A 16,742-nucleotide genomic window follows, 5' to 3' on the forward strand; every position below is an offset into this window, starting at 1 on the left:
ATATTTATCAAGGGAAAAGTCCTTTTATTAGCAAAATTAGAAACAATTTGTTCCAATTCTAATTGACAAACTAGCCTTTCTTGTTTTTGTTGCAAACCTTTACAGTTACATTGATTATTAGCACTGATATGATCAAACAGTATCCATGCTTAAACTTACTTCTCTTTCAAATGTAAATACTGATTAATTCATAGTTATTTTCTGGATATTCCAGCTTAGCCTTTCTGCACCAGTGACATTTGCCTGTATCGGAATGGTGCAACTTCCTCTTCTGAAAGACAACACTAAGAAAAAGAGTGACAGAAATGACCTTCCAAGTATTCTGAACTCTCATTCTGTGTCTTCAAAGCATATTGACTCCCAATCAGATAGTCAGTGGGAAAGAGACCCTAAGCAGTCCAAGAATCAGATTCCCATTGGAATGTCTGATAGCTTCTCTGTGACTAGAGATCCACACCCATTAACCCTGGATAACTACTGCATTTCCTTTGGATGTTCCAAAGCTAAAGAGCCTGAATTGCACAAAACTGAAGCAGATATAAAATATGAAGTCTGTAGTGGTGAAACCCATCAAGTTTCAGTAACCTCTGAGAATTTAAGTATTATAAGTAAAGACTGTGTTTTTGATCCTGATGGTTATTTCAGCCCAAGTGAAATAGTACGAGAAGAATGTGAAGGTCCGCCTTCAAGACATACAGAGAGTTTCAAAGTCAAGACCTGGAGAAAAAAATTAACAACCAGGTGTGACCCTAACCTATATCACAATGTAGATGTAAAAAATGTTATGGTTATTGAGCCTGGAAACGCTGATGCAGATTCAAGCTTTCAAAGCAAAGCTATACAAGATCATACCTTAGCGAATACCATTCCTAATGCCTTGATGGATCTTGAACAATCTGAAAGCAGTTTTTGTGCAACAGCAGACTCAAGAATGGTAAAAAATGTCACTGATTTTGAAACTACTGAAGGTAATATTACTGAAGCATCTCCCATCCATATCACAACATCCAGGCACGGACCACCTCAGGTTCCCAAAGCTTCCAGTCGCTCTGCCCGAAGAAACAGCATGCCACCTAACTTAAGCCAAAGCTTCAACATATTTGCTCACAAAGAGAGTGACAGGTATAAAGTAAACAGCAACAGAACCAACTCTGCTTTAAAAGCTAAAATATGTACCACGGTTTCTCAAGACTTTATTATTTTGGGCAAGAGTTCCATCCAACACCAAACTAACAAGATAAAGAATCCCATTTCCCGTTCTCTAGGACTGTCTTGTGAAGAAGCTGGGGTTTCATCAAAGTTTCAGAGGAGACACCTTCAGCAGGAGAAATGCCACCAGAAATCCCCAAAGCAGGCACTTCCCAGTATCTCCAACAACTCCGCTAGCTCAGGAGAAGCCATAGCTCCTTTTCCTGTTAGACAAGTACATTCCTCTGTGGGCTTCTTGGACCTGAAATACAGTGACATGTTCAAGGAAATAAATTCAAATGATAAAGGGCCTGGTATTTATGAGATGTTTGGGACTCCGGTATATTCCCGTAAGCCTGATGAACATGAAAATAGATACTGCAGGAATGTGCATTCTGCGCCAGCCAGGAGGCGCAATGTTTCAAAACATAAATCTAACCATTGCAGTGGGAAGAGCAGCAGAATGAGAAATGTCCAGAAAAGAATATACCCTAAATCACACAAGAATCCCCTTGCTATTAAACACATGCAGAAGGTTTTGGTGCCAAAAGAGGCAACTGAGTTCGAGGGCAGGTGTCCAGAACCGGACGAAGGTGTGACTGTCTCTGGTACAGAGCAGCAGCAAATCAAGACTGATGGAAGCACAGCACCATTTCATGAAGTTGTTGATCAGCAGCTTCTGGTTTCCACTGAACCTGCTAAACAATATGAAATCATTCCTAATTCAAAATTGTCACCTATTGAAGAAGTATCACTGGAATATACTTCAGATGTTGATGACACTTCTAGTCATAAAGCATTTGCCACTAGTGTCCATGAATTACTTTGGCCAGAGGTTAAAGTTCATGCAAAATATGCTCCTTTCTTAAGTTGTGAAAAAGATGAACCTAAAAATCCAGGGAAGAACGGCTTAATTCAGGGGAAACCTGAAACAACAACCTGCCTTGTGGAATTGGAAGCAAGCCCAGTTTTGTGCTTTGAGGAGAATCAAGCAAAACCTTCTGCATTGACTTTTCTAGACAGGATCAACTCACCTCTGCCAGATCGCCAAATTAAAAATGTCAGCTTAGCAAATATATCAACTAAGCAGTCATGCCATCCTGTCAATTTAGTTTCCCAGACATATGCAAACATCATGAGCTATGAGAACACTGAGGAAATAACAGAAGACATATTTTGTTACTCAGTAGCTGAACAGCTCTCTCTTGATGGTGCAGATGGCAACTGTTCAGGAGCAGTTACAAAGAATGCAGATGTTGAGACACAACATAGAAACGGAAACGCTGAGAATAAAGATGATAGTGCAGCAAATGTTAGAAATAGTAAGGTAAGCATTAATGTATCCTAACTGTCAATAGTGGAGGGTGGGTTAATATTCTGAATGTGCTGCTATTGAACTTGATCTAGGTCTCAGTCTCTTCTCAGTCCCAGTTTCTTCAGGCAGCCTTGGGTGGCTCATTTTCCCACAACCTCAGCTTTCCATTTGTAACTAGTAATAAAAACATTAAAAATTGCCCTGTTGGATCAACCAATGTCCATCTAGTCCAACATACAACCAGATGCATCTGTGCATTAACAAGCAGGGCATGAAGGTAATTGTCTTCCCATGTTGTCTGTCTCACCACGTACATGGAGGTTCCATTTAGATATTTTTTGCTAATATTATTTGAAAGGAAACATTCATGCTAATAATATTTGAAAGGAAATATTCATGGATCCATCTTTTTTTTTCAAGCCAGTGACCATCATTACACCTTGTGTCAGCAAATTCTATAAAATTAATACATTTCATTTATTGATTTATTACATTTCTATATCGCCCAATAGTCAAAGCTCTCTGGGTGGTTTACAAAGACTAAAACATTAAAAATATGTAATAAAAACTATTTACATCCAAACATGTGATCAGACAGTACACACATAGACACAAATATATCAAAAACAAATTTAAATAGTAAACAATAAGAAAAATGTAAGTTAAATAGCAGCAACCACAATCTCAAGACTGTTGCATAAGGCAGCAAAATGTCTTTTCAAATGTTATATTGTGTATTCCACATGATATAAAAATGATTACTCTCAAGGCAAGTTACAAAGGTTCCATTTTAGTTTTGTACTGTTCCATCTTTCAATATGTCCTGTATGTTCTTCTGCCATCTTTTACAGAATTTCTGTATGGACTTCTTGGAATCCAGTAATGAAAATAGGTTTTTAAATGTGACTACATTTTCAGAAAACAGCTTAACCGATGAAGATCCTATACTGTGGACCAAAGGTGAAATCCTTGGAAAAGGAGCCTATGGGACAGTAAGTTGCAGTGTGTGTGTGTGTGTGTGTGTACAACATATCTTTTAAAAACATTTTTAGGCTCCCTTTCTGGGCAAAGTCATCTCAAGATGGTATACAGTAACATAAGCCATAAAATTAAACGACATTAATAATTCATAAAATTACAAAGTCAGAAACATTTTAAATACAAATGCAGACAGCCTCAAAATAATTGTCACAAAATACTCCTGTTATCTCAAACTATATTCATATCATCCCTATTATATTTCTCAGAACATTTTGGTATGGTGCAAAAGAAACCTTGATCAACCATAACTATCTTCCAATTCATATAAAGCACCAAAATCCAATGTAAAGCCATATCAAGCTTACATCACAGTTTCTCATCTCCATCTCCACAGCTGACTTCTAAAGAACAAGTGGATATGACCTTACATTTCCAGCCATGATCTAAACATTGGGTTATGGCCATCACTGTAAGCAGAGCTCCTGTCAATAGTATAATCTGTTTTTATTTTCTTATTGGTGATTGGTCAGATCACCAAAAAAGGAAAAAGTGCATAATAAAAAGGACAGATTTGCATATGCTAATATATATGTATAGATGCAATCCTAGAATGAATTACTATAATTTAAATAGAAATACAATGTATCTCACTGTAGTGGGGAAGAGTGTTATCTTGTGCCTGTCCAGTCTGCTATCCAGGTGGAAACTTCAAGGCCCCTGCTCACTCCTCTTATGGTTCTTTATCTTTAAAGGGGACTAGGACTGGTATCCCTTCAAACAGAGGATGTCTTCAAATGGAAGACTGACTTCTCTAAAGTAGAACATTTGGCAACCCTACAAATGATTGCATTGTACGGTACAATTGCTGGCATCATTAATTGGGAGCCCAATGTCTTCCTTATGTACTAGTCAGCAGATTGTGGGTGGAGGACATGTTTTGCACCCACTAGAGCTGCACATTCCCAATTGCAGTAACTTTACATTCTCCCAGAGGAATCAATGTGAGCTGGTGGCAGGGGTGCAGAGCAGATTTTCCTCCATCTGAACAGTCTTCCAAATATTGCCTTGCATTTCTGGAAGCCATCCAGTTCAACGGGTGAACGGGAGCAGACATGACAAGAAAAAGTCTGCAGGGATAGGTTGGAGGAAATGTGCCTCTATTTGCAAAGCACACAGAGAACTGAGATAGCAGGCAATGTGGGCTAAAGGCACATGAAACAACAAATGTGGAAGCTAAGCTGGTCTAGGCCTGCATGGGAGACCACCTAGGAGCCTACATATGCCTCCTTGAGTTCTATGATGGTAACAAAGGTGGGATATAAATACACCACCCAAATCCTTGTGGTTTTACTTTCAAAGTATGTACATATCTTTCAGATGGTATACCTATCTTTCTACCACACAAAGAAGACTGCATGACTAAGACATTCACTAGTTAGTTGGACTCCACTCTTTTGCTCATGAAATGGCTCTTATCCTGATGGAGAAACTCCCGTGAACAGAATGACACTTTTAGATCCATCTGAGTATAAACCTGAAACGCTCCTTTTACACCCAAAGAAACTTAATTATGGCCCTCACTTATTTTTGTTATAGTTTAAGAGTTGTAAGTTACATTAGCGCTAGGGTTGAATTCAATACTGCCCCATTATCTTAATAAACAGACCCACCCAACTCTCCCTTTCCCTCCCCCTTATTCATCCTACCATTCTGGTACATTCCTTGCCTTCTTAAGGCAGAGAGAGAAAGGGGATTAATAAATACATAACAAAATGTTACTCTTTGCCCTTCTTAGTAAGCATATAAGTAATTGCTGCATAATTCTGTGAATTTGAATTCCAAACCACAGTAGTGCAGCTAGGCTAGACCCTGGGGCCAAAGTCTAGCCCTCCCACCCCAAATGACCACCTAGAGAGCAGCAGGTGATGAGGGCATCAGAGTAGCAGAAGCAAATTCAGTTTTATTCCTGTAGTCGTGATGGTGCTATTATTTAAGTCAGCTTAAAATGTAAAACTGCAGAAGCTCAGCTTTTCTTTTATCACAGGGTTAGCAAACATTCTAATATATTAGGAATGTAAAAGTAGTTTTAACACATGGTGGGGAAAGGAGGAGTGTTAGCTCCATGCTTCACAAATGAAGCAATGCACAAGGCAATATAAATGCCCCCCTCCCACAGGGTCTAAAATTACGTGGCTGCACCAGTGCTCAACAGGTCTTGAACTCATTGGTCCAAATCTAGGGGCCACTTTAAATTCCAATGTCAAGTGTTTAAGCTGGGTGCCAAGAATTGTTCTATATTAAAATCAGAAGCATTTTGATATTAAGAATATATGCCTCTATTTCTAATTCCATTTACAAATTTGACATTTTGATTTTTTAGGTATATTGTGGACTTACAAGCCAAGGACATTTAATAGCTGTGAAACAAGTAGCACTTAATACCCATGATCAAGCTGGGAATGAAAAGGAATACCAGAAACTGCAAGAAGAAGTTGAGATTTTGAAAAATTTAACGCACATCAACATTGTAGGGTACCTGGGAACTGGTTTAGAAGATAACATCGTGAGCATCTTCATGGAGTTTGTTCCTGGCGGCTCCCTTTCCAGTATTATCCGTCGTTTTGGGCCATTGTCTGAAATCGTCTTTTGTAAATACACTAAACAGATTCTAGAAGGGGTTGCATACTTGCATGAAAATTGTGTGGTCCACAGAGATATTAAAGGCAACAATATTATGCTTATGCCCAATGGTGTTATCAAGCTCATAGACTTTGGATGTGCAAAGCGTTTAGCTTGTGTAAGTCTGACTAATACACACAGTGAACCAATCAAATCAGTTCATGGCACTCCCTATTGGATGGCACCTGAAGTGATAAATGAATCTGGCTATGGAAGAAAATCAGATATCTGGAGCACTGGCTGCACCATTTTTGAGATGGCCACAGGAAAGCCACCATTGGCTTCCATGGACAGGATAGCAGCCATGTTTTATATTGGTGCTCACAGAGGACTTATGCCTTCACTACCCAAGCATTGTTCCAAAAAAGCAGATGATTTTGTCCATTTGTGTTTAACCAGGTAAGTGGTTACGAACAAAAAAGAGACACAACTTTTAGTTGTATTTTTTCCTCCATAAATAATTAGATTTAGTTCAACAAGTTCCTAAAAATAAATAAGGGAAGCTCTGTGATTCAATAGTTCATTTTCTGGCATCTCCAGGGAGGGAGGAGTCCTGTCTGAAATAGTGCAGGACCTAATATCCCCTATCCCCATATTCACAAGGATGTTTTCTTTCCTATATAAGTGGAGGGGGCATTTCAGGAAGGTTATTCAAAAAACATTAGTTAATAATGATGCTGCAGAGGGTTTAATTTGTTTCTTTTTCTCTTTAAGAAGAGTACAAGTTTACCACTGTTTCAAGCAGCAACATTCCCAGTTGCCACAGAATAGTCAACCACGAAAGAGCATTGTTCCCACTGGGCCATTTTGCAATCAATAGGATCACCCAGCCACTCTGAATAGCAAAGCTTTTGTTCTTCTTGTTAAAAGGGCAGTGTTAGAAAAGCTGTTGCTAGCTTCATCTTAAGTAATGGTAAACCCTTCCTGAACATAAATATATTTTGGACAACGCCCAAAGATTATTCTCATCAATGTGAACTTACCCACAGGGGTGGTGGTGTTTTAACAGCACTGATCTGAAAAGCACATGAGGAAAGAAGTTGAAACTTTGAATTTTGAGGCAGAGAGCAGGGTGTTTTTGAGCTGTGAATTTACCTGGACCATTTCTTTACTGGCAATGTCTAGCTACTTGCATATTTGGAAAATAAACTCTTTGGAGCTCTTCTCATCAGAACTAAACTAAACCCAGTAATATGTGTCTTGAACTTCTCACTCCATGGAGTTGTAGATACCGTTTCCGGTGGTCTAAATTACAGATTGTTTACAGACGTGGAGGCTGGTGGCTTTGATGACAGTGGGTTTCTCTGGGTTTCAGTCAGAACTCTAAAGGAGCTATCCAACCTTAGCTCCTTTAGGTTCTGACTGAAACCTGGAGTGGATTCACGGCCCCCACTGGTGTTGGGTGATGCCTTTTTTTAATGGTGTGCTGCTTGTAATGATGCACTGTTTTAAAACATTTGAATTAGTTGTATTTTATGGTATTTTTTATTTGCGTTGTACCCTCCCTCGATCCAGAGGGAGAGGCGGGTAACAAATAAATATATTATATTATATTATATTATATTATATTATATTATATTACCAGCCTCCACTGGAAGGTCTCCTTCCATTTGAAGAAATGACTCTGCACCAGCAGAGGCTTTCACTGCAGGAAAGGTGGGGAGAAAAGACTTCTCCCACTTCTCTCTTCCTCCTTTTTCCTGTATGCCCACCACCACCACACACAGCTGCTCTAGAGGGCCAGAGGATTGTCCAGAACAGCATGGGCAGTCATGGTACTGCTGCAGGTGGAAGAAGGAATGGGATGAATAAGAGGCAAATGCATGAAATGTAAAGTGGTGATTTTAGATTTTAGACAGAATGTTGATAAAACGGCATCTTAGGGTGCAATGGCAGTGCAGTACTTTTCATATGTGTAGTGTAGTGTTGCAATATCACAATTTTCACTCTGCCTTGAGTACATATTGAGCATCCTGTGTTCCCTCATCAGGTAAAGCATTCTGCACACTTAACGCATTATGAGATGGAAACACTTCTCTGCATAGAAATAATTCAACAGACAGAAAAGTGGAACATAAGTAGTATGAAGTAGTGTCAAGGATTGTTAACCATCTGGCTGTAAAAGCATCTTTTTTCTCCTTCCATTATTTTATCATAACCCTGCACAGGGATCAATGTGAGCGGCCTTCTGCTCTACAATTGCTGCAGCATCCCTTCATAACAAGAAACTCATGAACTTCGCAAAGCCTCTATAAAATGGATTTCAAATCTTTCTCTACTTATGGAAGAGATTATTAAATGAATACAACAACGTCAGCGCTTAACTTTCAATTTGAGAGCATCTAGGCTAAAGGATGGTTGGTATAAGAATTGAAAAAGATATAATTTGTAAATCCTTGCTTTTAGTTTTTAATGATTGATGTATTTAACTGTTTCAATTTAAGGAAAGCTTACTTTGTTTCAAAGAAAAAAAAGTATAATTATTCCATTAATCTCATTTTAAAATTAAAATATGACTTATCAGGACTTTTTGGGCTTCTCCACCCAGCAATTCACATTTACACACACATATACACCCTGAGCCACACAAAGTCTGAGTACCCTTTGGAGCAGATTCCCACACTATATGAGCCATGGCAATAGAAAAGGACAATGTGGACACATGGATGGAGCTGTTTGGATCATGGCTTAAAGTGAGCAAACAAAAGTTTATCACCAACACAGAAGGTATTCCTGATAATGTCTAAGAATTGATCACTAGTTATATGTAAATGGCAGAGTTCTGTAGCACAGTCCTATGCGTAATGATTCAGAAGTAAGTCCATTGGCCTCGTTAGCACATAACTCTAATTCATGGTTTGTTTCCCTACCTATGGTTTGTCTGGTAGACAATCAAATAAACCATGCATTTTTTTCAATCAACCCTGGTTGTTTCCCATCTCTTTGCCCACTCCCTCCCTATGTTCCAAAATTTGGCAGCTCTGAAGTACTGGCCTGTAGAGGAGATGAGGTTTCTTTGCCACTCTTGCCCTCCACCACTGTAGCCTGGCGAAATGAACCTATGAACAATCCACAGTTCTGGGTTCATACATAACATAATATGTGAGAAAGCAATATTCAAACAACCCAATTTACAACCTCACAACATACCATGGGTTCATGACAACCCAGAATTCAGACCATACCATGGGTTAGTGTTAAGCGAACCTAGTGCTAAGTGTGCATGAAATCCTAGCTAACATTTCACCATGTTAAACATTTCAAATAAAAGGCGAGATGTTTGCATTTAGAAAGATTTTATCCTATGCCAAACATTTTTTCATTTGAACAGAATATGTGCATTACAGTACTTGGGGGCCTCCTCTGCTTAGAATATTGCTTTCTCACATATTTAAATTCCCTTTGTGAATTTGGAACTTTGTCAGCATTTAACTCTCCACCTTATATTTGAAACGTTGCTGCTTTCTGCTACAGTTGTTTGGTCATTATTGGTTATCAGCTGCTGGAATACACCATGTTGCTCTCACTCATTGTTAGGCAACTGCTTTTATTTTCCAGAACAAGATCCAGTGCCAAGAATAGATACAGTAGCACTTTGCACTCCATACTTCAAAGCGGGGGAGGAACAGTTGGTTTTTATTTTATCTAATTGTTATTAACATGGTTGACTACTTAGTGCTATCAAGACTTTCCTAAATTCACACTTACCTTGTTTGTATGTGACAACAATGTAGATTATTAAGGTTGGCTGGCTGAGCAAAGCTCAAAGATTATTCTCATACTCTGCATAAAATGATACCGTTCCCAATTACAGAAAAAAACTATAATTATTTTCCAAATTCACATAAGTTGGGTGATTGCAAATTCACAGGGTGATTGCAATATAAGATTAGGCAAAACTTGACACTTCAGTCAATTAACCATGAGGTAGGATCCAAAGAACCAAGAATTAAAGGAATATTAGACAGTAGTCTTGGGCAAAAGATGCACAGTTCTATAACAGATCGATTGTATAGCATTCTCATGCATACCATTGCCCTAATAGAAGAAGATGCTTCCCCATTGGAACTACCTGCAATTCCTTAGTGCATCATACCTCTTCTACCACAAGCATTCCCGCTATTGGGCCATTCAAGTCCTGCCATTCCTCATCTCACTCAAGATGATCTACTTGGATACTTTCCCATGTCCTGATGCTTGTCATGTCCACAATAGGTCTTCTGCCACAGGAAAATGTCAGCTTGGTTTGGTCTCTTCCTTCCCCCTAAATCCTTTCAAAAACCTCCCCACAGGGGCTTTCACATATCCTCCTAAAAACCATCTCAGCTGATGCAGTCATAACACCAACAAATAGATTCTTAATGGGCTTAAGAGCTGTCAAAACCTTGCTGCTCAATTCAAGGCTGAATACTTTTGGCAAATATTGTTTTTTGCCAAGATTACTTAAAATAAATTGAGGAAGCTGCACCAGTGTCATTTTTAGGTAGGACAATAACAACAGTCATCTCAGTTCTTGAGAGGTGAACCAACAAATTTTGGCCCACTAGCTGATACTGACCTGCACCTTCCAGTCCATTGGTGTACTACGTGACTAGAACATTAGACTGAGCCCACAGATCCAAGCTCTCTACAGTAAGAAATCTGCAACCACAAAAGAACAGACAACTAGAAAGTGGCTTTCCCCCTTTTGCCCATCCACCATATCAAAAATACAGTGATGTATTATTTCCACCCCCATGTTTGCCACTGAATTCCCTCATAGCTCTATGCAACTATTGTAAGCCCTGGACCTTCACCTGTCCGCTGCCTCTCCTGTTCCCATTCCCACTGTTGTGGCCACACTAGCTGCTCTAATACAAAATAATGAAAGCCGGGACTTTTGATATCATGTCAATGGCTTGCCATGGTCTATGGAAGAAGTCTTACAACAGGGGGGCAGAACCTCAAGGCCCAGAGACCAAATCCCACCCACTTGGGGTCTCTCCCTGCAACCACCTTCTCCCCTATTTCCCATTATATAAAGATGAAATGCCTCTCTTAAAGTTATTGTAAGAACTTTAACCTAAAATATGCTATTTTTGGCCTGCCCCTTTGGCCTTGCATGTCTCTGAAATGTGCCTCCTGACAGCCGGAATTCAGCTTTTGGGCTGAAAGAAGTTCAACACTCCTGCCTTACACAATGTGACTGTGTTAGAAAAACTGTCATTGTGCACCACGTCAAGAAGTCTATATTGTGGGTTGATTTTTATGGAATTCACTGTGAACTGGGGAAGCTGTGATTTAGAGTATTGAGCTGTGCTTACTTTACCTTTATATTTAAGCAAAAATCCTTTAAGTTTCGATACTACTGGAAGAACCAACCTCATTAGGAAATACTTGGTTAGATCAGGGATGCAAAGAGCTAAAAGATCATTTATATTTCCTTTATTTGCAGTACCACCAAAGTCCCTAAACATGACATTCGATTCATATTGTATTGAAAAACTTTATAAAAAGATAATTGAAATTTAAAAGATAGAATGAAAAAGAACTCTGGGCTATGTTGCAAATGCAGTTCTGTCCGAATTTTGGGGAATAGTAACAGGAGCAATGGCTCTTAATTTCAAGAAAATAGAATCTTGTATCACTGGTTGTGTATGGGAGGACATCACAAGATTTTTCTCACACTATAGTGCTGACTAATTTAAATTGTTTAGCAGCATGGACCGATGTCCTTTCGAAATTAAAAACTTCATAGAACACTTAGGGCCCAATCTTAGGCCAGAAACAAGCCCTACCTCTTCAAGCATTCCCTGGCCAGCTATGCTGCCTAATGAATGCTGGGGTTGTAGAACTTTTTCCAGTCTAAACATGCACAGGATTGTGCCCTTTGTCAGGTAAAGCACTGGGACTGGATGGTGCACCATCAAAAATGTTAAAGGCTAATCAAGAATGGTGGGCCCTCTCCTGTTGGCCATGTTTACAACTATAAACAACTCAATTCCAATTGAGTTGAATTCCAGTAAACTGAGTAGAAATAGAATTCCTTTATCCAAGGAAGGAAATAGAGAGGAACCTAGTAATTACAGGCCAATCTCTTTACTTTTAGGCATCTGTAAATTGTATGCCACATATTTTAGTTATAAATTAAAAAGATGGGATTGAGTAGGATGTACTACTTTGGATCATTATCTTGTTTGATCCAATTTGGCTAAGAAATACTCCAAGCTCCCCCAGAGGTAAACTCTATACAATTTTTGTTGATTTACAGTCAGCATTTGACTTGGTTCCACATGACCGTTTATGGATGAAATTGGAGGGGAATCAATGAATAAACGTTTGCTATTTTTCTCCAGATGTCTGTATTCAGAGACCTTAAAATTAGATGCAGAGCAAAAGACCGGCTGTCAAAGATCATTATTACATCTAGGGAGCCAAGATTGCCAAAGATGTATTTTGGCTCCATATTTGTTCAATATACAGCTCCATAATTTACCTGAGAATCATGCTCCCAAATTGAGAAGTATGCCAGCTAGTATTTTATTGTATGCAGATGACACTGTATTATTTCTATCAAAGGTGAGTTTTAGAAGAGCTTAAAAGTTTTTTTCTTTTCTTTTTGTAGCTACAAAGTTCTGGTCATCACATAAAATAAGCCTATGATTTTAGTGTTTTCCAGATGTAGAACTGTTTTTAGGTGGTGTATGGACGTCCACTTGCTTGAGCAGGTGAAATTTTTGGGAACACTTTTCAATTTCTTTAATTTGGAAATTCCATATAAAACAGGATAAGGTTCATACACACAAAGCTGTAATTCACGTTTTCTACACCAAAGGCAGGCCTTTGTTCCAGCTATTCTTCAGGTTGATAGGGCCATGATTCTAGCATAACTATAGTTTAAGATTGCTGACTGAAGAGAGGACACTGACAGTCCTTTTGAGTGAGATACAAAGAAAATTTCTGAGATTATTTTTTTGTTTGCTCCTAATTGTGTAAGGAGAGCAACTTTGAATCTTGAGGCAGGTTTTACCTTCCTCCCAACTAGGGTATAACCCTCAATTATTGGTTATAGATCTCCTTTGGAAAATCTGCTGAATTGATTTGTTATACACAAATTACTTCAGAAGTCCTTGAGGGGAGTATTTTGTGTAAAATACATCTTTTATGATTTTCTGTAGATAATCTTATTGCTTTTGAATATAAGCAAGAATGTCTGTGTCAAACAAAATTCTGAACACATGGATTTCAAAGAGCTGAAGGCCACTTTTGCCAAAACTTGCTCCCCAAGACCATTGGGATTGCATTAGAAATTTTAGCAAACATAAGGCACAATCCTACGCATATTTAGATGGGGGAAAGTCCTACAACTGCCCAGCATGCAATTCTCATTGCAATTCTATGCTAGAAGCATTAATGGATGGTTGATATAATGGGATCCCACAGGGAATAAAAATGCCCTTGAGATGAGGGCTGTTAGGAAACCCTTTGTCACAATGTTTCTTTGTAAATATTATGGAGTTAGAAAGTATTTGATCCCCCCCACACACACACACTTAAAGGATTTATCTGGTAGATCAATAACTACTTTGTTTAAATTTTGTATAAAATAAGACAAGCATATTATTAGAAGGGCAGCTTTTTTAAAAGTTTGATTAATTTAAGCATTCAGATGATTGTCTTGGATGTATGTTAAGTTTTGCATATTCTGCATGAATTATGTCCTATGTCATGTTTCATGTAACCTGGTGTTCGATCTCATTTGTGTAACAGATTTATCACTGTATAGATTTGACTTCAAATAAAGTATCAATTCATACTGGTATATGTATGGTCATTAATAGATCCTTAATTTTCCAATGCTTTCAGAAAGGCAGTGGGCTCCTCAGTCCATGGAATAAGCCTGGGCTATGGGCATGAAAGGAAGTAACACTGGGCATTGATGTTCTCTACAGAAGGTCTAGATAGCTCACTTTTATTTCTAAAGAATGGACTGTGCTGAAACTAGAGTGGAGCTATATAGAGTAAATTTACATCTTAGAATTTTAAAAAAGCCTGTTTCCAGGGAATGTTGCACTTTAATTTCTCACTCTAGGCTATTTACTTGGAATTTGCTACTTTTCATCAAATATAGAGGTGATGTTGATGGTATCTGAGTCAGTGGCTCTGAGGCCACATACCAGTTCCCACAAACCCATACAAACTGTTAAAGTAGTAGAAAAAGTCAGGTCCAAAGCCCCTCCCCGCAATGAAGGATCTTACATACATCAACTCCCTACAGAATTATCCACGTAATCCTGACTAGGAGAACCAGATGCATTAAAAAGTACATTAAAAAGGGCTAGATGCACCAGTTCTAGAAGATATGCCTAATTAAAAAAGCCACCCACAATAAACCCTAGGGTGTTCAGCTAATCAGGAAGGGGGGAGTGGGTGAGAGATTAAGGTCCCAGCCACAAATACAATGTTTGGAGTCCAAGAACACAGCCAAAAACTATCCAATTCTCACTCAAAAGAAAATGTTTCTAGGACTAGCTACTTCACCAATGTCCTTTTTAAAACTGAACCACATTAGTGTATGGTGCATAATTCATTCTATGCAAAGCAGCTCTAACATATTGGTAACTAATTGCCTTTTGAATCTCCTCCCAACCCTGCTGAATGATATACTAGGTCTAATTTAAAAAACAGCCATGTATTATTAAGTGTATGCCAAAAATCAACCACACCAACAGGCTTGCAAGGCAAAGTATTTTGAAGATTTCATTCAAAAAGTTGTTTTGATGTGCAGATCCTAGAAAAAGCAAATATGGCAGCTCTTGAGTTATTCCATTGCTTGGACATTGCAGGGAATTGGCAGTCTCCTATAAATTTGCTTAAGATGAATTTTATCCAGAACTTGTGGATATTTACATTCTTGTGTTTCATTTCACTCTTCTTTAAATAAAAAACACTCAATTTCCAGCCCTTGCAATTGTATCTTTAAAGACATGCACATAATGTGCAAGATTCATGCATCAGAGAGAGAGCTTCTATGTCCTGCAAGGCAAACCTCTTCAAGCCAATTTCTCCACACTGTGGGGCTCCAATTGGTCATTGTTCACCCATCCCTCTCTTATAACCACATCACTATGGGAATAAAACAGCTATAAAATTCTAGTAGAACTCAACCAAAAGAAAGTAGGCAAGCTAACATACAAAGTATATTTATACATATTTAATCAATTTGCATAATTAAGGACACAAAACCTCAAGAGTTATGGTCCAACATATATGCTTCCTTAACACTTAGCATATAGTTCAGTGCCAACATGCCAATTTCTCTCATAAAAATAGGCAGTGTTTATAATTTTCATTTTAAAATTTCATCCAGAGATCTATGGCATTGTAATGACTGGGATATTTTGTGAACTGGGTGGTTTGAATAATTTTTCAGCCGTAAAAGTTCACTGGCTAACTTTGGGCTAGTCGGTCTCTCATAGTGTATTAAGATAAAATGGAGTAACCCCTCTATATATTATAACAGAGAGGTACCAATAACCATACCACTTTACAGCCTTGAATTACAAGATTCCTAAATGTATACACATTAAAAAAAATAACCACTCATAATTTACAGAAGATGCTGTAAGCCATTTTGCTACATAATCTATTTTTGATTCCAGTCACAGAATTTAATAGCTTAAATACACTTGTAAATGAGACATTAACCTACAGGTGGGGTGGCTTGCATTTCTGTGCACAGTACACACAGATGAACTCCAAATGGAGTGCAAGGGGTCTCTGCAATAATAATGATGGGCATCATGTCATTGGCTTAACTGTGCAGATAGGTACATGCAATTTTCCCCCTGATTACATGCAGTTGGTCCAGCTCTTTAAACCAATCTTGCATGATGGACATTTGCATGTGGGGCTGGACAGTTCTTTTCCCTGGGGAAGTCCTACCAAAACTTGTGGCCAGCACTTCGAACCTCAAGCTTACTACACAGATATGGTTATCCTAAGAACATAAGAGCTATGCTGCATCAGACCAAAGGCTTAGCATTCCGTTCAGTGGCCAACCAGCTGCCTGTGGGAAGCCCACAACTACGACATGAGTATACTCTCTTGGGCAACCCCAAACTTGAGAGTTTTCTTATCCAAGGGATTAGCCTCCTTCCTAGGAACCGACATGGGGAAAAGAAGCAGAAACTGTCTAGAGGATGTGGAAAAGAACTTCTACCCATTTGCCCAAGCATAAATAGAAGCCACTTCAAGTCAACTCCAAGGGAACTCAAGTTTTTGTCCATAAAGGTATTTGGGACACAGAAAGTTTAATGTTCTCCATTTATATGGCATACCAGACATTAGACCACGAAAATCCCTAGCCTTCACATTCTTTTTAAAGCTCATACACAATCTACTTCAGTTTGCCATAGTTCATAAGAATATTACATAAGATATTAAACCACCAAACATCCATTAAGGCTTAAGGTAGACATAAACACAGGTTGACCTAAATGCCAGCATTGCAAGTAATGCAACACCAAGTAGCCCTATCAACATGACATAGCAAAAAGGAAGACGTCTATAGTATAAAGTACCACATTATATGGAAACA

General features: G+C 38.6%; 1 protein-coding gene across 1 annotated transcript; it reads left to right on the forward strand.

Annotated features, from left to right (window-relative positions):
- Nucleotides 1-253: 253 nt before the first annotated feature.
- MAP3K19 (mitogen-activated protein kinase kinase kinase 19) lies at nucleotides 254-8,417 on the forward strand. The gene is made up of 4 exons (XM_063118638.1): nucleotides 254-2,515; nucleotides 3,355-3,495; nucleotides 5,865-6,562; nucleotides 8,332-8,417. The coding sequence occupies exons 1-4, from the start codon at nucleotides 254-256 to the stop codon at nucleotides 8,396-8,398; spliced, it is 3,168 nt and encodes a 1,055-aa protein (XP_062974708.1). The 3' UTR covers nucleotides 8,399-8,417.
- The last annotated feature ends 8,325 nt before the right edge of the window (nucleotides 8,418-16,742 follow it).

Source organism: Elgaria multicarinata, chromosome 2 (assembly GCF_023053635.1).
Source record: "Elgaria multicarinata webbii isolate HBS135686 ecotype San Diego chromosome 2, rElgMul1.1.pri, whole genome shotgun sequence".
In the NCBI taxonomy this organism is placed as follows: domain Eukaryota; kingdom Metazoa; phylum Chordata; class Lepidosauria; order Squamata; family Anguidae; genus Elgaria; species Elgaria multicarinata.

Excerpts from the sequence above, each read along its gene's own strand:
- MAP3K19 (XM_063118638.1), top strand. The coding sequence starts at position 254 with ATGGTGCAACTTCCTCTTCTGAAAGACAACACTAAGAAAAAGAGTGAC. Across the intron at positions 2,516-3,354 it reads CAAATGTTAGAAATAGTAAG|AATTTCTGTATGGACTTCTT; the intron begins GTAAGCATTAAT and ends CATCTTTTACAG. Across the intron at positions 6,563-8,331 it reads GTCCATTTGTGTTTAACCAG|GGATCAATGTGAGCGGCCTT; the intron begins GTAAGTGGTTAC and ends AACCCTGCACAG.